Source organism: Neophocaena asiaeorientalis, unplaced genomic scaffold, assembly GCF_003031525.2.
Source record: "Neophocaena asiaeorientalis asiaeorientalis breed wild unplaced genomic scaffold, Neophocaena_asiaeorientalis_V1.1 scaffold399, whole genome shotgun sequence".
In the NCBI taxonomy this organism is placed as follows: domain Eukaryota; kingdom Metazoa; phylum Chordata; class Mammalia; order Artiodactyla; family Phocoenidae; genus Neophocaena; species Neophocaena asiaeorientalis.
Window position 1 is genome coordinate 3,427,244 of NW_020173964.1, and position 20,581 is coordinate 3,447,824.

Genomic DNA, 20,581 nt, shown 5'->3' on the forward strand with positions numbered 1-20,581 from the left:
ATATGGTCACCTTACCTTTGATAAAGGAGGCAAGAATATACAATGGAGAAAAGACAACCTCTTCAATAAGTGGTACTGGGAAAACTGGACAGGTACATGTAAAAGAATGAAATTGCAACACGCCCTAACACCAAACACAAAAGTAAACTCAGAACGGATTAAAGACCTAAATGTAAGCCCAGACACTATCAAACTCTTAGAGGAAAACATAGGCAGAACCCTCTATGACATAAATCACAGCAAGATCCTTTTTGACCCACCTCCTAGAGAAATGGAAGTAAAAACAAAAATAAACAAATGGGACCTAATGAAACTTCAAAGCTTTTGCACAGCAAAGGAAACCATAAACAAGGCCAAAAGACAACCCTCAGAATGGGAGAAAATATTTGCAAATGAAGCAACTGACAAAGGATTAATCTCCAAAATTTACAAGCAGCTCATGCAGCTTAATATCAAAAAAACAAACATCCCAGTCCAAAACTGGGCAGAAGACCTAAACAGACATTTCTCCAAAGAAGATATACAGATTGCCAACAAACACATGAAAGAATGCTCAACATCATTAATCATTAGAGAAATGCAAACCAAAACTACAATGAGATATCACCTCACACCGGTCAGAATGGCTATCATCAAAAAATCTACAAACAATAAATGCTGGAGAGGGTGTGGAGAAAAGGGAACCCTCTTGCACTGTTGGTGGGAATGTAAATTGATACAGCCACTGTGGAGAACAGTATGGAGGTTTGTTAAAAAACTAAAAATAGAACTACCATACGACCCAGCAATCCCACGAGTGGGCATATACCCTGAGAAAACCATAATTCAAAAAGAGTCATGTACCACAATGTTCATTGCAGCACTATTTACGATACCCAGCACATGGAAGCAACCTAAGTGTCCATCAACAGATGAATGGATAAACAAGTGTGGCACATATGTACAATGGAATATTACTCAGCCGTAAAAGGAAACGAAGTTGAGTTATTTGTAGTGAGGTGGATGGACCTAGAGTTTGTCATACAGAGTGAAGTAAGTCAGAAAGAGAAAAACACCGTATGCTAACACATATATATGGAATCTAAGAAAAAAAAAAGGTCATGAAGAACCTAGAGGCAAGACGGGAATAAAGACACAGACCTACTAGAGAACGGACTTGAGGATATGGGGAGGGGGAAGGGTAATGTGTGACAAAGTGAGAGAGTGGCATGGACATGTGTACACTACCAAACGTAGGGTAGATAGCTAGTGGGAAGCAGCAACATAGTACAGGGAGATCAGTGCTTTGTGACCACCTGGAGGGGTGGGATAGGGCGGGTGGTAGGGAGGGAGATGCAAGAGGGAAGAGATATGGGAACATATGTATATGTATGACTGATTCACTTTGTTATAAAGCAGAAACTAACACACCATTGTAGAGCAGTTATATTCCAATAAAGATGTTTAAAAAAAAAATGATGGCTTTGAACTTCCTACATCTGGGGAGAGATTTGGACATACAAGTTTATGAAGCTAATAGGTCACCCCATAATTCCAATTTATTTTATTTTATTTTATTTATTTTTTTTTTTGCGGTACGCGGGCCTCTCACTGTTGTGGCCTCTCCTGTTGCGGAGCACAGGCTCTGGACGTGCAGGCCCTGCAGCCATGGCTCACAGGCCCAGCCGCTCCGTGGAATGTGGGATCTTCCCGGAATGGGGCATGAACCTGTGTCCCCTGCATCGGCAGGGGGGCTCTCAACCACTGTGCCACTAGGGAAGCTCTCCAATTTAGAACAATCTTCTCTAAGATGCATTACAGTAAAACTGTCTACAATAAAATAAAATGAATTTTAAAAGCAGCTAGAGAAAAGACGTCTTTCATACAAGGGAACCCCCATAAGGCTATCAGCAGATTTGTCAGCAGAAACATTGCAGGCCAGGGGACAGTGACATGATACATTTAAAGTGCTGAGAGAAAGAACTGCCAACCAAGGATACTTTACCCAACAAAGTTGTCCTTCAGAAGTGAAGGTAAGATAAAAACTTTCCCAAACAAACAAAAATGGATGGAGTTTATCATCACAAAACCTGCCTTACAAGAAATGCTGAAATGAATTCTTTAGCTGAAACAAAAAGGTGCTAGTTATTAACATGAAAACATACAACACACTGGTAAAGATGAGTATATAGTTAGATTGAAAATACTCTAGTACTGTAATATAGTGGTATGGTAGCTACTTAACTCTAAACATTAAAGGACAAAAGTACTAAAAACAACTATAGTTACAATAATTTGTTACTGGATACACAATATAAGATGATGTAATTTGTGACATCAAAAACAAAATGTTTGTGGGGAGTAAAAGAGCAGAGTTTTGGAATGTGATCAAAGTTAAACTGTTATCAGATGCTTATAATAGACTGTTATATCTACATAATGTTTCAAGTAAGCCTCAGGGTAACCACAAAACAAAAACCTATAGCAGATACTCACAAGATAAAGAGAAGGGAATCAAAGTACACCAGTATGGAAAATCATCAACTCATAAAGGAAGACAGCAAGAAAGAAAGGAACAAAAGACATACAGAACAGGTAGAAAACAACTAACAAGATTAAGCATAGTAAATTCTTACCTATCAGTAATTACTTTATATGTAAATGGATTGAATTCTTTAATCAAAAGGTATAGAATGGCTGGATGGAAAAAAAAATAGACCCAATTATATGCTGCCTACAAGAGACTCACTTCAGATTCAAGGACACACAGAGGCTTAAAGTGAAGGGATGGAAAAAGATATTCTACACAAATGGAAACGAAAAGAAAGCAAGGGTAGCTATACTTATATCGGACAAAATAAACTTTAAGGAAAAAATGATAACAGGAGACAAAGAAGGTTACTATATAATGAATGATAAAGGGACCAATTCATTGAGAGGATATAACAATTGTAAATATATATGTACCCAACATCAGAGCACCTAAAATATTAAGCAGATGCTAACAGATCTTAAGGGAGAAACAGATGACAATACAACCACAGTAAGGGATTTCAATACCCTACTTTCAACAATGGATAGATCATCCAGGCAGAAAATCAACAAGGAAACCTTGGGCTTAAACTATACCTTAAAGACTTAACAGACGTATACAGAATATTCCATCCAACAGCAGCAAAATACACAATCTTCTCCAGTGGACACAGAACATCCTCTAGGTTAGATCATACATTAGGTCACAAAACAAGTCTTAGCAAATTTAGAAACAGTGAAATCATACCAAGTGTCTTTCCCAACCACAATGGTATGAAACTATAAATCAATGACGAGGAAGAAAACTGGAAAATTCCCAAATAAGTGGAAAATTAAACTACATACTCCTGAACAACAAATCGGTCAAAGTTGAAATCAAAAGGAAAATCAAAATATATCTTGAAACAAACAAAAATGGAAACACAACATTGCAAAACTTATGGTATGTAGCAAAAGTAGTAATAAGAGGAACATTTATAGTGATAAATGCATACGTTAAACAAAAAAAGATCTCAAATAAACAACCTAACTTTACACCTCAAGGGACTAGAAAAAGAAGAACAAACAAAGCCAAAGTTAGCAGATAAAAGGAGATAACAAAGATCAGAGCAGAAATAAATGAAATAGAGGAAAGAATAATAGAAAAGATCAACATATCTAAGAGGTGGTTTTTTTGAAAAATAAAATTGATAACCCTTTAGCCAGACTTCCAAGAAAAAGAGAGAAAGGACTCAAATAAAATTAGAAATGAAAGTGGAAACACTACAATTGATGCCACAGAAATACAATGGAGCATGAGACTACTGTGTGAATCATGAAGAAATAGAAAATTTGAACAGATCAATAACAAGTAAAAAGACTGAATCAGTAATCACAAACCTCCCGACAAAGAAAAGCTCAGGACCAGATGGCTTCACGGGCAAATTCTACCATACATTTAAAGAAAAATCGATTATTCTCAAACTGTTCCAAAAAACTGAAGGGGAGGCAACACTTCCAGCCTCATTTTATGAGGCCAGAATTACTTTGATGCCAAAGTCAAATGACACTACAAGAAATTAAAACTATAGGCCAATATTTCTGATGAGTATGGATGCAAAATTCTCAACAAATTACTAGCTAACTGAATTCAACAGCACATTAAAAGCATCACACACCACGATCAAGTGTGATTTATGGTTCAACATATGCAAACCAATAAATGTTATATACCACATTAATAGAATGAAAGACAAAAAATTAAAGCATGATTGCAATAGACACGGGAAAAGCATTTGATAAAATTCAACATCCTTTCGTGATAAACAATCTTAATACATTGGTTATAGAAGGAACATTACTTAACATGATAAAGGCCATATATTGCAAACCCTACAGCAAACATCATACTCAGTGCTGAAAGGTTGAAAGCTTTCCTTCTAAGACTGGTAACAAGACATGAGTGCCCACTATTACCGCAACTATTCAACACCATACTGGAAGTCCTAGCCCAAACAATTAAGGAAAAAAAAATAAGGTATCCAAATTGGAAAGGAAGAAGTAAAATTTTCTCTGTCTGCTGATGACATGATCTTATACATAGAAAATTCTGAAGACTCCAACCAAAAGCCATAGGAACTAATAAATGAATTTCATAAAATTTCATGATATGAAATCAATGTACAAAATCAAAACATTTCTGTAAGGCAACAATGAACTATCTGAAAAAGAAATTTTAAAAATCCCATTTTCAGTGGCATAAAAAAAGAATGCTTAGGGATAAATTTAACCAAGGAAGTAAAAGATCTATACACCAAAAACTGTAAGACACTGATGAAGGAAATTGAAGAAGACACAAATAAATGGAAAGATATCTCATGGACCAGAAGAGTTAATATTTTTAAAATGTCTATACCATCGAAGATCTTCTATAGATTCAATACAATTTCAATCAAAATTCCAATGGCACGTATTTTTTTGCAGAAAAAAAAACCCCTAAAATTTGTATGGAACCACAAAAGACTCAGAACAGCCAAAGCAATTCTGAGAAACAAGAATAAAGCTGAAGGTATCACATTTCCTGATTTCAAACTCTAATACAAATCTATAGTAATCAAAACAGTATGGTACTGGCATAAAAACAGACACACAGACCAGTGAAACAGAATCAAGAACCCAGAAATAAACCCATGCATATATGGTTAACTAATATTGGGTTGGCCATAACAGTTCGTTCAGGCTTTTCTGTAACATCTTACAGAAAAACCCAAATGAACTTTTATGGCCAACCCAATATTTGACAAGGGAACCAGTAATACCCAATGGGGTAAGGACAGTTTCTTCAACAAATGGTTCTGGGAAAACTGGATATTCACATGCATAAGAATGAAATTGGACCCTTAATTCATATAATATCATTCACAAAAATTAACTCGAAATGATTAAGGATTTAAACATAAGACCTGAAACAGTAAAACTCCTAGAAGAAAACATAAGAAAAAAGCTCCTTGACATTGGTCATGGCAAACACTTTTCGGATATGACATCAAAAGCACAGCAACAAAAGCAAATGTTAAGAAGTAGGACTACATTTAAAACTGAAAACCTTCCCCGTGGGAAAAAAAAATCAACAAAATGAAAAGGGGAATATATTAGCAAACTATGTACTGATAAGGGGTTAATATCCAAAATATATAAGGAACTTACATAACTCAAAAGCAATTAAAACCAATCTTACTGAAAAATGGGCAGAGGATCTGAATAGACATTTCTCCAAAGAAGACAAACAAATGGTCAACAAGTACATGAAAAAATGCTCAGCATCACTAATCAGAAGGGAATACAAATCAAAACCACAATGATATAACACCCTATACCGGTTAGAATGGCTACTGTCAAAAAGAGAAGCAGTAACAAATGCTGGTGAGGATGTGGAGAAAAGGGAACCATTATGTACTGTTGGTGGGAATGTAATTTGGTACAGCACTGTGGAAATAGTATGGAGGTTCCTCAAGAAATTAAAAATAGAATTACCATATGATCCATCAATCCCACTTCTATGTATATATGTGAAGGAAACAAAATCACTGTCTTAAAGAGATAGCTGCACTACCATGTTCATTGTAGCATTAGCCAAGACATGAAAACAACCTAAGTGTCCATTGACAAATAAATGGAGAAAGAAAATGTGATATATATATATATATATATATATATATATACACACACACACACACACATACATATATATGCAATGAAATATTATTCAGGCATAAAATATTAGGTTGGCCAAAAAGTTCGTTCAGGTTTTTCCATAAGATCTTATGGCCAACCTTATAGAAGAAAAACCTTGAGGGCATTATGCTAAGTAATGAAATAAACCAGATAGAGAAAGACAAATAGTTTATGATCCCACTTATATGTGGAATCCCAAAACACTGAAATCATGGAAACAAAGAGTAGAATGGTGGTTGTCAGGGGTTAGGGGGTGGAGGAAATGAGATTCTGGTCAAAGGGTTTAAATTTTCAGTTATAAGATGGATAAGTTCTGGGGGGTACAGCAACAAAATGGTAATTATGTGAGGTGAAGGATGTGTTAACTAACCTTACTGTGGTACACATTTCACAATATATTTGTGTATCAAATCATTATACTGTACTCCTTAAACAATGTTATATATTAATATCTCAATGTAATTGAGCTGGAGAAAAACAAACAAGAACAATAAAATCAAACTGGCATGCCACAGACCATTCCAAAGCAGTTGAGGGCCAGTAAGGGGTTGCTGTGGAAGTGGTAAGTATTGTGCTGTAACAGGTCTAGGCCAATGGTTCTGGGCACATTTAATTCAGAAAGCACTACTTTGGTATCGCTTGAGAACAAGGACCACAAACCAGGATCTGGAATGAAGCTTCCCAGGACCTACAGATTGGGTCATAACCTCTGATAAATAGGGACCATCATGACACACACAGTGACTAGATATGCTATAACCCCGCAGTTCTCAAAGTACTGGGGATCACTGTGCCTGCAATGTCAAAATTATTTTTGTATGAATACTAAGACATTATTTGCCCTCATTATTCTCATCCTCTCATGAATGTACAGTGAAAATTTTCAGAGAACACATAATGTAAATATGAGATCAAAACAGAGTGAAATGCAGAAGCAGATATGAGAATCCAGCTGCTTCTGTTACGCTAGACATTAGAGATATGAAAAAAAGTAAATCAATACCACTCTTCTCACTATATTTTCTGCTTTGAAAATGTAATTATTCTTCATAAAAATATGTTATTTATGTTAACATGTAATAGGTTCATTATTGTTATTTTGAAGTGATTTAAAATTTCTTAGTATCAATTTCTAATAAGGTAAATATCAATAAATATATTTCACATAACAAAAGCTCTTTGGGGTCCTCAGTAATTTTTAAGAGTATAAAAGTGGTCCAGAGACCAACAGTTTGAGACCTGCTGTCCCACCTACACTAAAGGGTAAAGGTCTCTCACTTGGCTAACCTGGGCTTTCATCAGTCTCACAGTCTCCTTAGAGCTGTATTTGTGTTTGTCTACACCAGCTTGTTACCCATGCCTGGCAATGTCCTGCTTGAATGAAGTGGGGACTATAATTAAAATATTCATTTGTTGTCACAGCACCTTTCACTCAATACATGATCAAATCATATACAATATGTATTACATCTGTCACTATAGTATTACATATAAAAGGTGTTTAAAGCTTTGCCAATATTAACAATGAAATGAGGCTACATCCTTTAATGGTATCTTATAACGAGGTCTAAATGGGTCTAACAATTTATAATCTCTCTTTTTCTTTTTAACATCTGCATTATTAAATTTTCACTGTTTTTCACTGTTTTGGATACTCAAGACAACTGGTACTTGTTGCTTCCATGCTATGCTAACTTGGTTCTCAGAACTCCAGTCTTTAGCAGAAACAAACTGTCTGGCTGATAGACAAGACTGATTTTTAATGCAAGCCAAGGTGTAGTAATAAAACTGAAAAAAAAAATCTAGATCATAAAGTTCTAACCCATAGGATTATCCTGGAGCCTTTTTTAGCACCAAGAACAAGAATACTTAGAGCTGATGATCTTGCGGAGTTACACTGGAATTTGTACCAGCTATATTAAAAACAGAAGCAAACCAGACTGTGTATTTTTTAAAAGTTTACAAGGGCAAAGCACTTCTTCTAAAATGTTATTCTCAAATGCTGCGAAGTACCTTAATTAATTCTTATGATTCTAACAGCCCTAAAAGCAAGTCATAAAAATGATATTTACTTGGGAGTATAAATTGGAATGACATTTTGGTAGGGCCATTTGAAAATATTTAGCAGAGCCTAACATGCATACCCACTGACTAAGCAATTCCAGTTTTAGACATTTATCCTGAGAAAAGCAGCAATGACATAAATATAAGGATGTTCATTACAGTGCTGTGTATAATAATAAAAACATTTAGGAAAGAGCCTAAATATCCAACAACATGGCGCTGATCAAGTAAACCTGGTTCAGCATATAATGGAATACTATATGGTCACAGTACAGAATTCAAACAGTATATCATAAAATTACGTATGGCAAGGAAAAGTACTCACTATATATTGCTGAGGGAAAAAAACCAAGTTATAAAACTGTAGTATTATATGATCTCATTTCTGCTTAAAATATGCATAAAAGTATGTGGAAGGGTATATATATATACATATATATATCTATATATATATGTGTGTATAAATTAATAGTATTTATTGTTGAGTTTGGGATCACAGGTGATTTAATTTACTTCTTTTGTGGGATCTATACTCTGGTTTTTCTACAGTGAATATCTTTTCTTTATATAATAAAAAAATTAAAATATTTACTTGAGGCAACCATGCAATTGTTAGTGTTTTCCTGTTCTTATATTACTGAATACTGTATGTACTAAGGGAAAGTGGTGAAGGGGAGAGAGAGGAGAAAAGGAAAAGGGAGGAAGGCAGATAGACATTTATGTTGTTTATTATTTTATCTTGTATGTTTGTTGTGAAGCTTTATGTTAACAATCTGGAAAGAATTTTCAATGGAACATAGTAGTGAATAGTTACTGTTCACAAGACTGCAGTCGACTCTCATAGATTTAAGTTTTTCCCTCCCCTTAGAATGCCAATTTTGCTGCGTAAGGAGCAGGTGGCTTTCTTTTTTATAAGTCTCTCTACTGCCTTGTCAGACAGCTCTCAAAACTTTTTTTGGGAGCTAACCAAGCTTTATCTAACCAAACCCAAAATGGCATATGGACTTCATCCACATGGTCATATGAATCCTTTGGCTGATAACTCCTGCTATGTATCTAATTGGTTTTATAAAATCCATGTTTGAAGAAGGTTTCTATAGCTATAAGAGTGTGTGATGCTGTGGGATGAAGGAATGTAGTGGCAAAGAGTCTCCTTTAGCTGCTATACTAGAATCTGGTGCCCGTCACTACCACTATCAAATATTGGCAGTATATATCCCAACAAAGGAAGAATGATAATAATTTTGAGTGAAAAATTTCTATCATGCATTTCAGCTTAGATCTACTAATAACACTTCCTTAAATGCCTTGTTAGACAGTGAAATCTGGGAATAATTATCAAACACCATATACAGTGTTTACAATAGAATCATATTTCTTTTCTTTCTCTCCCCCTCCCACTTTTTTTTTTTTTTTGCATAAAAAGTAGAACGCTGCTGAATGGTACCCAAATGTCTGTTGTATACTATGCCAATACAGCAGCTCAGCCAAAAATGTGAATAGAACAGTTTGCCAAGTAAAAGAAAACATAACAAATTGGTAATGGTTTCTATCTTGACAGAAAATGAAAATGATCCCTCAATGTGTGGTCACTCATGTGGACACATAAAAATGTCTTAGAAGCAATCATTTTACCTCAGATAACAGACCCTGATGGTGTAGTACAGCACTGGCTGACTTTCACTTCTTAGAAAAGCGGCAAGCGTGACCTACAAAATAGTCTGGGAACCATGTAATTTATGCATAACACACATGCACATGCCATGAAGTCATAATATTTGCTATAAATCATTTTGAATACAAGACTTCTTTTCCGAGTGGAGTATACTTTATGAGAGATGATCTAAATCACCAGGGACTTGATAAAGCTGAACTGGTTTATTTATGAACAGAAGTGATGCTGTTGCTTATCAGGTTACAAAATTTCGGTATTCTACAATGCAACAAAAAGGCTGTATATAAGTGCCTCCATGTATTCTGTAAGAATATTAAAGGTACTTTAATTAGATGTTAGATTAAAAAAATATACAAAACGTATGTAGGTACATAGTGTAGAGTTCTGACTTTTTGGTTAGGTGACTGCAATTGCAAGCAGAAAGGAACCCCTGGTAATGGTTCCTTTACCCTATTTCCCCTTCCTTTACCACTTATTTTTATTCCCCAGATGGAGAACTAGCCAATGTCATTGACCAGTGGTCTTTTTTTCCCCCAATCTGGTGAAGATTCCCCATTTGTTTAACTCTCTAATGAGGATGTTAGAACACTGACTGTATTGTGAAATCACATCAAAAACGAGAATGACACTTTCAAAAACACTAATTGATACCTGATGCTAATGAGGAATTCAAACTGAGGGGATACTGAACCAAGGGACTAGGAAGAACCTTGGGAAGGTAAATGGTCTTGCCAAGTTGAAAGTAAATTTGAATCCTGTGGGTTATGAGTTTCAAATGAAACTTCTGGGTTTAAATTTGTTGGTGACTTTCCTGTTCAATAAAAAAGGACTTAAATGGCTTACAAGAAGGTTAAAAAAACTTATTGGGCATCAAACTGCTCTTACAAAACACCATCTTGATGAGTTAAGTGTAAATGAATCAGAAACACATGGATCATATTTCCTTAAAAAATGCATATGGATTCAAAAATAAGGGGAAGAGGACTTGGCAAAACATTTTTTTGTGTGTAGTGGCTGAACCCAAAACATTTGAAAGATATTTTGAGACATTCAAAGAATCCAAAATAAAACTAAACCTGTCCAGTCATATAAAAAAACAAAGTTTTTCTGTGCAAGTGCATTTATCTCTATGGGTCATTCAACACTCACTGAGCCTTCACCTTTGGCAAAGAACTATGGGAGGAGCCAGCTTCTGCCTTAAGCGACTTTGAATTTAAGTATAAACAAATACACATAAGTAATAGAAACCTATTAAAAGAGACCAAGGGTTTTACAAAAATTGGCATCATAACCCAGACCATACAGAAATCACATATCGAGAAATATACAAGTATTTCCAGGATCGTATGGTAGGTAGGATTCATCCCATCATCACCGGCCCTTTTGATTAAAGTTATATATAGTTGCAGAGCCTTACTTGCTTAAATGTTTTCTTAATAAGTGTTTTTATGTCTTTTTTAATATGTGTTCCAGCCCTCTTTCCTCCACCCTCTAGATTTGTGAGTGCTCAACAAATCTTGCTGACTGGTTTCCTGGAGGATGGGAGTGTTGAACAGAGTTTTGAAACAGGGGAGAGATGCTGTTTGGCAGAGAGGAGTGAGGCTATGATTCTGGGTTGGGGTAATGGCACATGTGACAGTTCAGAGGCTCCAGAGGGTGAGTCATGTGTGGGGGGTGACCCACTGGCTTGCTCACAGCAATGTGCCTGAGCCAGGGTGTAGTGCGGGCGTGGAGGCAGTTAGGTGCGGGGAGGCCTAATATACTACATGTGGAGTCAGCTGGAGGGGAGAGGAGTGTGAGAAGAGAAAAGCACAGTGCTTACGCTTTTTTTTTTCCTTTTTGCCAGTATAGGATAAAGTGCTAAGCACAGGACACATACAAGTCATTAATCCCTTTATTTCTTATCAGTTAAATAAAAGCTGAAAAATATCCAAAGATAAAAATAAGTTAACTATGCATGTATTGCTAGGATCCTATAGGTCATAATTTGAAGAGGAACTTGGTAGGATTATGAAATGGGCTAATGAGTTCTAAAATGTTTGTGGGAAAGTGTAAAAAGTTAATGACTCAGAATCCTTTAAGGCTGTTTTCTAGCTCTTTAATGTGAGTCTTATCTTTTCCACAATATTAGAAAGTTATTTAGGGCAAGGATAGGGTCATATATTTCCCGTGTATTTTCTACTGGCTAGCACAATACTGGGAATACACCAAGCACTAAATAAATGCTTACTGAACTGCAATGAAGTAAAATGGCCGAGGTCCTATAATGATGAGGGTATAATGGAAGGTAAAGTCTGAAAAAAAAAGGGATGATATAGTAGAAATATCCTAATAGTGTCTCTGCTTTGAGCTTGTTTGTTCATGGTAATATAAAGAAATGAAAGGCCTTACCATCCTTCATCATCTTCTACTTCTGTTTCAGAAATGTCATTTTCAGGAGTTTCAGCAATTGCTTGAGTGAGTTTAGATTTAAACTGGTTCAGCAGCGCAAGGGTCTGAAATAACAATTAGACTGCTAAGTTTCCTGATAAGGATAAATATAATTTCAGAAGAGACATTTAAATTTGGTAGAAAAGAAAATATCCTTCCAGGATATAAAACACTTAATTTTTTTAATTTTGAAGGAAAATAACAAAACTGCCTTCCAGCTGCAACAGTGATTGATATTCACAAACCTTGACATTGCCCCATTTGCACTTGCACTGACATTTTCCCTCCGGGATATGTGACTATTTTCTGATTTGGGGAAAATAAATTTATGTAGAAGACGTTTAAACTTTAAAATGCATGCTTACTAATAGCTAAGTTTTTAGTGTCCACAAGATAGGGAGGTACTTTACTAAGACATGTGAAATCAAAAACAAAACACCAAAAACAAATAGTATTGAACAAATTTCCAAAAATATAAAAATGTCAATGTTGGGGAAGGTGAAATGAATGAACATGTTAATTGTTGGAAGGTGCGTAAATTGGAGTGACATCTTTGGAAAGTTTTTTATACATATCAGAAACTTTAAAATGATCATTCCCTTTGATTCAATAATTCCAATACTGGGAATACATGTAGGAAAATAATCTGAAACACTGAAAATGGCTTATGCAAAAGATGTGCGCTGCAGCAATATTCATACAAGTGAAAAATGGAAACATGTTAAATGTCTATTAATAAGGAGCTAGATAAATTTGGTAAAAAGCAGTGAATATGTGATTACACTTATTAAAATTATACACATGGAATATTATATGCTATTGTTAAGTGAAGGAAGTAGGATATACATATCACGTTGAGTGTGTTTTTGAAAAAAGGGACTATTTCTCTGATATTTTAATTTTTGGCTCCAATGCCATTTGTAGGTAAGAGGAAACAGCAGGTGCCTGAAATTTTAATCACATTGTCCCCTGGCTATACCTTAACAGTTTGCTTCAGAATTTGAGCAGAGAATCAGAAATTAGAGAAATGTTTTTTTATTCTATAGTTTTAAAAAGTACATAACTGTGAAATGGGATAAAGTACTACCTTGTCTAAAAAACACAAGTTTCTAATTAAGATGCTGGTACACTGAATTCAGTACTAAAATACAGTTGACCGTTAAACTGCATGAGTGTTAGGGGCACCAACCCTCTGGGCAGTTGAAAATCCACTCATAACTTTACAGCCAGCTCTCCCTCAACATTGGTGGTTATGCAACCAACTGCAGTTGGTCTAGAACTGTAGTACGTATTTACTGAAAGAAATTCACATATAAGTGGACCCACAAAGTTCAAAGCTGTGTTGTTCAAGGGCCAACTGTAATTTACATTTCAGAAGGAAAAATGTGTGTGATAGTTCAATATGTGAATAACGAATATAATAAAGAATGACAGTAACTTGGAGGCTCCAGAATTTATCTAAAGTATCATTAAGACCATGGTTCGTGAAAAAATTAAGTAGGTCTTGGTGGTCTAGAACCTAAGCTCAATAAAGACAGGTGATGTCAAAATATCTGCAAGAAACAAAGGCAGTTATTGCTAAAAAATGATAGTGAAAAGTGCCTTATATGTTTCTGCAAAATTTAATGCCCACATGGACTACAGTGGAAAACAGATACATTACCATAGTTGCTAAATGAGATGAGTTTTAAGGAAAAACTATAAATTCTATAGAATATCTTCATAGGCATTCTGAGGGCTGCTAGCATGTTAGGGTTTAGATATTTTATCTGTTTCTAGAGTAGCAATTATAGGACTGAGCTCTTCAAACAATGTTAACAGATAAAGAAAACATCCTTTGTTTTAAAACATTATTCATTAAAAAAACCTTTCACCTACAAACTTTTATTGTATTTGCTTTATAATAAGAAAAGTGATTATTGTAGAAATATTAGAAAACAAAGAGAAGCAAAACAAAAATATCTATTATCCCACCACTAAGAATAAGTAACCATTGTAGACATTTGGTATACACCCTTCAAGGCTTAAGTGTTTCTGTGTGTGTATATATCTATATATTATATAAATATATACCTCTACATGCCTATCTCTGTATCTCTATATCTATCTATCTATCACTTAAAAGCAAACCCCATCAATTTTTGATGGTGGATTTTCACACACTTGGAAACGTCCTTTCTGAGGGCATAAAGAAAAATGAAAACAAAGGAGACCTCTTAGTGGGATGAAATTTTAAAACTTCCTAGAAAACTGCGCTAGACCTGGATTTTATTCTTTTGAGTTGAAAGTGGCGAGGCAGTCTGTTTTGAGAGCCAATTAACGTGCTATTGGTATTTGCTCAAAGAAGGAGGACTGGGACTATGACAAACAAAAAACATCCTCTCAGCCTTTCTTAATTTCTCCTATATTCAAGATTGGACTTTCTCTAGTTGCATTCGAAAGGCAAGAAAGGACACTAGGCAGAAAAGCTAACACCACACAAAAAAATGGGGCCCAATATAGGTTGAAGAAGATAGGATCTGCATGGAGGCATTTCTGTTTGGCATCTCCAGGGGAGTTAGTCTTCTGGCTTTTGCTGAAGGAATGAAGGGCCAACCATTAACAGCATGCTCTTCAGCACAGAGCAAGCCTTCCCGGCATGAAGAAGCTGTGCTGAAGGGGCCTGCCCTGGCACACCTTGTGCATGCATATCTACATAGAAGAGTCTCTCAAATGGCCTCTGTGTTGCCAGTCCTGCCCCGGGTCCAGTCTACTCTCCATACTGCAGCCAGGTGGGAGGGATCTTCCCATAGTGCAAATGAGATCATATCACCTCCTTCCTTCGATGGCTCCCCATTGCTCTTAGGGTAAATCTCAACTCCATAATATGGCTCAAAAATATCTTGTGTGAACTGGCTCCTGCTTACCTCTCCAGCCTCATCTCTTTCTTTTTCTTAGTCTAAGTTCCAGTCATACTTAACATCTTTTAGTTCTTTGCAAAAGAGGTCAAAGACTCCTCATATACTGTCCCTTTAGTCTAGCCACGTTATGTCCTATCCAACCCTCAAAGCTCAGCTGACAAATCATTTTCTCAGGGAGGCCTTCCCAGATTCTTATGCCATGTTAGGTCCTACTGTTATACATTGACATAGTTTCCTGTATCTAACCTGTCATAATGTTCACCCCTTTTATTAGTATTACTTAACTGCCTCTTTTTCCTGATAGCTCAGAGAAGACAGGGATGTTTCTACCTCGTTTACCACCAAATACAGTGATTAGGACATGGTAGATTCTTAATAATTATTTACTAGGAGGGAAGAAAGAGGAATGCAAGAATAAGAGTGATCCTTCACATCTTTGGTAGTACATTCAGAGGACTTTTGTGACTCCATGAAAACAAGTTAATAAAGTACTTTTTCTTAATTTCATTTGATGTGCCATTTCTTTTGAAAACTGCACATGTTAGTTCTCTGTAATTACAATTTCCTATACCTGAATTCTTGTTGAATTTTCCCTATGATTATTTTCACGCTGGGCACTGATGCATGATCTTCCTTACCAGTAATTAGGTGTCATTTATAATATAGTTCCTGATTAGATTAATTTATTCAAACAGGCTTGGGCTTTTAAATTTACTTTTATTTTGCCTTTTTTATTTATATGCCTAAAATGGCATGTTCTCATGTATATATGGCAGCACCGAATATAAATAATTTTGGTCTGCCCCCTAGCTTTTCAACATAAAGAGCTGCTGAAGAGATTCATTTTATCAAGTGCCAAGTGCTGCATGGTGTTGACTCCCAAATTGATGAGCTCGCTTCCTGTCTTTTTTTTATTCTTGATTTCTGACAATCCTCTTATATTACTACTTAAAGACTCAGGAATGACTTTCAGTAAGCAGACTTTCATGGTATTATTTATGGTAGAAGTCAACTAGTGGACAAAGTGCCTTATTTACAGGCACTGTACAATTTCAAATGGAGCTGCCTAGGCAGCAGGTGAGATGCTGATCCAGAAGAGATACCTTCATCATTTATAATCACCCCATCATAATATTCACTTAGTCAAAGGTTCTACCAGAGTATCTGGTAATATGTGGTTTTACTACGTTCCTTCCTGTGTTTAATAAGGGAGTACAAGGTTGAAACCTGAAAGTTTTAGGCTTTATGCCTTTATGTCAGGAAAGAACTCTATCATCTGGATCTTTGCTTAAGTGGCCAAGGTCCTTGTCACTTCACCCCTATATTAATATATCCTTTTCCATTTTTAAGAGGTGATGTTTCCCCTTGTGTATAATCAAATTAGGCTCCATTAACAACACCTGAAGACAATTAAAAGGCAATGAACTGCGTATGGATTTTGGTTTGTGAAGTTACCTGGTCTTCACGGGAAGTTCCCTTCTTTGCCTGCTGCTTCCTCAAAGCTTCATACTTTTGCTTTTCTCGTCTGTATTCTGCAACAGCACCATCTGGAGCAGCCTCTTCCTCTGAGGAATAATAGAATAGTCTTAGGATAAATAGTAAAAAGGCTCTATGGAAGCTCCACAATGATTACCTAGATTAGAAAGTGATTGATGTTAATTTATCAACCAATTTTATAAACATCTTTATTATATACTGTACTATTGTAGTTGTTCTCAACTGTATTTATTTGACTATAAAATCACCTATCTCACTTTTTTTCTTCAGTTAATTTTTTATTGGAGTATAGTTGATTAACAATGTTGTGTTAGTTTCAGGTGTACAGCAAAGTGACTCAGTTATACATATACATGTATCTATTCTTTTTCAAATTCTTTTCCCATTTAGGTTGTTATATAATATTGACCAGAGTTCCCTGTGCTATACAGTAGGTCCTTGTTGCTTATCCATTTTAAATATAGCAGTGTGTACATGTCAATCCCAAACTCCCTAACTATCCCTCCTCCTAACCCTTCCCCCATCTATCTCACTTTTAAAATAAGTAAGGTATTCCTAAAATTCAGCAATACCATTTTACATTATTCTCTTGCCTTATAAAATATAATCTTTCAATATTGGTTGATTTTCCAATTACCTGCCACTTTTGCTCCCCAGTTAAAATAGTAACAACAACAAACAATTTCAATTTAATGGCATCATAAAATATATCTAACAAAAAATCAGGACAGTTACCTAGAGCAGATGGAAATAATTTTTACTAAATTAGAAATTAGAAAAAAAAAAATCTATGGATTTGATCCTGCAATAATTCCATACAAAGATTAGCTAACATCTGGGTTCACAGAATACAGGTTTGCCTCAAAAAAAAAAAGTACTAACATTTTACATTATGTTACATTTGTATATATTAATGAAAATTTGTGACTTAAGGGAAAAAAAACACAAAAACCTATCTCTTCTCATCTTTGGCTGGCAAACCAAGATGAGCCAGTTGAAATCAAGAATACCAGTAATCTTTCTATTCAAGCCTTGGTTTGTTGCTTGCCTCTTTGTTACCTAGTTTGAGGAAAATAATTAATGAGTAATATATTAATAATCAGCCATTTTGTTCAAGAGATTGTCTAGTTAAAAAAAATGTGTGAACTAAGAAACAAGTAGTCTTTTTATGTTTACCTAATATGATTTTGATGTTGGTCAAAGGGTACAAAGATTCAATTATGTGGGATAGAAAAGTTCTGGAGATCTAATGTACAGCATGGTAACTACAGTTAATAATACTGTATTGTATAATTAAAATTTGCTAAGAAAGTTGATCACCACACAGACACAGACACACACACACACACAAACTGTAACTTTGTAAGGTGATGGATATGTTAATTAGCTAGACTGTGGTAATCATTTCACAATGGTTTCTCTAGTTCTTAGTCTTCTGAGATTTTTAATTGTCTGGCTTTAGGATGTCTTTCCTCTCCTCCTGTTTTTATTTCTAGCCAAAATATTTCTAGCCAAGCAAACAGCTTGAGAATAGCTGTGAAATCAGCTGACCTTTCATTATATACATCTGTGATACCAAGATTAAGCCTGCTAAGGTTCCATCTGGACTGCATGGAAACTATAACCCAAACACTTCTATATGGTACACAGAGTCAAATGCAATGATATCTGCTGCACAAACTCAACTGTGTGAAAAATATGGTCAACTCTTCTATTTCCTAACTGAGTATATCACATCAGTATAAACTACTTCTGTTTATAGTGTGATCAAATGTTCACAGCACATTCATTTTTCATGTTTTTATTTCTTAACACTATACTCTGAGTAATTTTCTTAGCTCTGTATTTCAGTTCACTAATTCTCTGTTTAGCTGTATCTAATCAGTTTTTAAGATATAAACTGAGTCATTGATTTTAATAATCATAGCTTAAAATTCTAGACACTTGTTATGTTTTACCTTTCAGATTATTCTTGGGGATCCTTCTGACTCTCTCCCCAGAGTGGTTATTTCCCCATGTGTTTTCTAATTTTTGACTGGGTGTGTACCTACAGCTAGAGCTACATCTTCGTCATGCTCCATAGGAATCCTTGGCACCCAGGATTATGTAAGGAGTCCTACAGAGAGCTTTTGCATTTGCTTCTACCAGGAAATTAAGGGGTTCCATTAGTGCACAGCCATTTTTTCCCCAAGTTAATTTCCTGGCTTAGGATTCCTGTACCATATAGGCAGTGTACATTCAGACTTTATAGCTGTGCCTTGTAGAGTTTTAGAGTTTTGATATTTTTTATGATAGACATTTTTTTTTCCTCCCACATATAGCTCTGAAAAATGACATGCTTCTTTGTGGCCTTCCTGACCAGGTGGACAGTTTTTTTTAGTTCCTTCCTCTTTTTTTTTTTTTGTGGTACACGGGCCTCTCACTGTTGTGGCCTCTCCCGTTGCGGAGCACAGGCTCCGGACATGCAGGCTTAGCGGCCATGGCTCACGGGCCCAGCCGCTCTGCGGCATGTGGGATCTTCCCGGACCGGGGCACGAACCCACGTCCCTTGAGTCGGCAGGTGGACTCTCAACCACTGCGCCACCAGGGAAGCCCCAGTTCCTTCCTCTCTTGATCTAAGACTATATCTCTGTCCAAGTGTGAGATTAAAACCTCAGCTTCTAGCTATCAGAGCCTACCTCTGGTTCCAATATCCCTCTGGGCAACTGTAGTGTCAACTTGCCCACTTAATGCTCTGGTTATGCCTCACCTTTGTTTCTGGTACGTAGGAATTTTCTTTTCTTTCTTACCTTCTCTCTCCCCGCCCCCTTTCACTTTCCCTCACCCTGCCAGCCCCCTCTCTGTCTCTTTCAAGCTTAGCTAAGTATTTAAATTGGGCTGGATCATATTTTATCCAGAATTTCTATATATTTGTAGAAGGAGAAAGTTCTTTCTTAACTCAGTCCATGTTGCCAGAACAGGAAGTAGCACATTCATTTCTCATGTACTTGAATACCCCTGGATAAACAAAAATTGAATAAGTGACTGGATGATTTTAGTCACATAAAACTAGCTAATAAAATATAAAAGGAGTTTGAAAAAAATCAGTTTAAGTACAGAGTGCTCTACTTCTGCTTTTCTTAAAAATCTCAATATATGCTGGATGATAATTTATAAATAATGATGCAGTATGACAACTATTTGTTATTAACTGAAATTTCTATAAAATATATGCTAAATAAATAGGAATGAAGAATGGGAGAAAAAAGAACATTTAGTAAAAACCTACTATGTTAGGTACCATGCTAAAGTTCTTTGACTATCCATGAAGAAAGTATCTATAAACCTATTTGACAAATTAGGAAACAGGATAAGACCACAATTAGAATATACTAAAGCTGGAACTTGAACCCAGGTCTCTATGATACTAAAATCCCACACTGTGCCCTACTGTCTTCAATTAAAACTTCAGTTCAGAAAATAAAATTTATTAAGTGTTGCCCACATGCCTGACACTCTAGGAAATGCTATGAATAATATCTAAAGCATACATGATGCAGGCTTTTCATTCTAGAAAGTAATCTAAAGAGTAAAATAAACATAATATATGTAAAAATAGTTAAGAGATCAAGCCATTGATTGTAAGTATTATGTTGCTGATTCTTGGGTAGAATATTAGCCACCTAGAGAGGAGTTAAAGCTTACCTATGTTATAGTGTTAGAATAAAAAAAATTTAATATCTTAGTGACCTCTGAGATAATATTAGGAAATACATATAAAAGGGTTTGGTGACAAGAATGTCCAACAACA

At 35.6% G+C, this 20,581-nt stretch overlaps 1 protein-coding gene across 1 annotated transcript in view; it reads right to left on the reverse strand.

Annotated features, from left to right (window-relative positions):
• Positions 1-20,581, reverse strand: part of CWC27 (CWC27 spliceosome associated cyclophilin) — a 220,447-nt gene that overhangs the window by 37,173 nt on the left and 162,693 nt on the right. Inside the window, exons 12-13 of the mRNA XM_024753101.1 lie at positions 16,750-16,859; positions 12,356-12,459 (exon numbers count right to left, since the gene is read on the reverse strand). Of these exons, the coding sequence (XP_024608869.1) occupies positions 12,356-12,459; positions 16,750-16,859 (214 nt within the window). The remainder of the gene's footprint in view (positions 1-12,355; positions 12,460-16,749; positions 16,860-20,581) is intronic.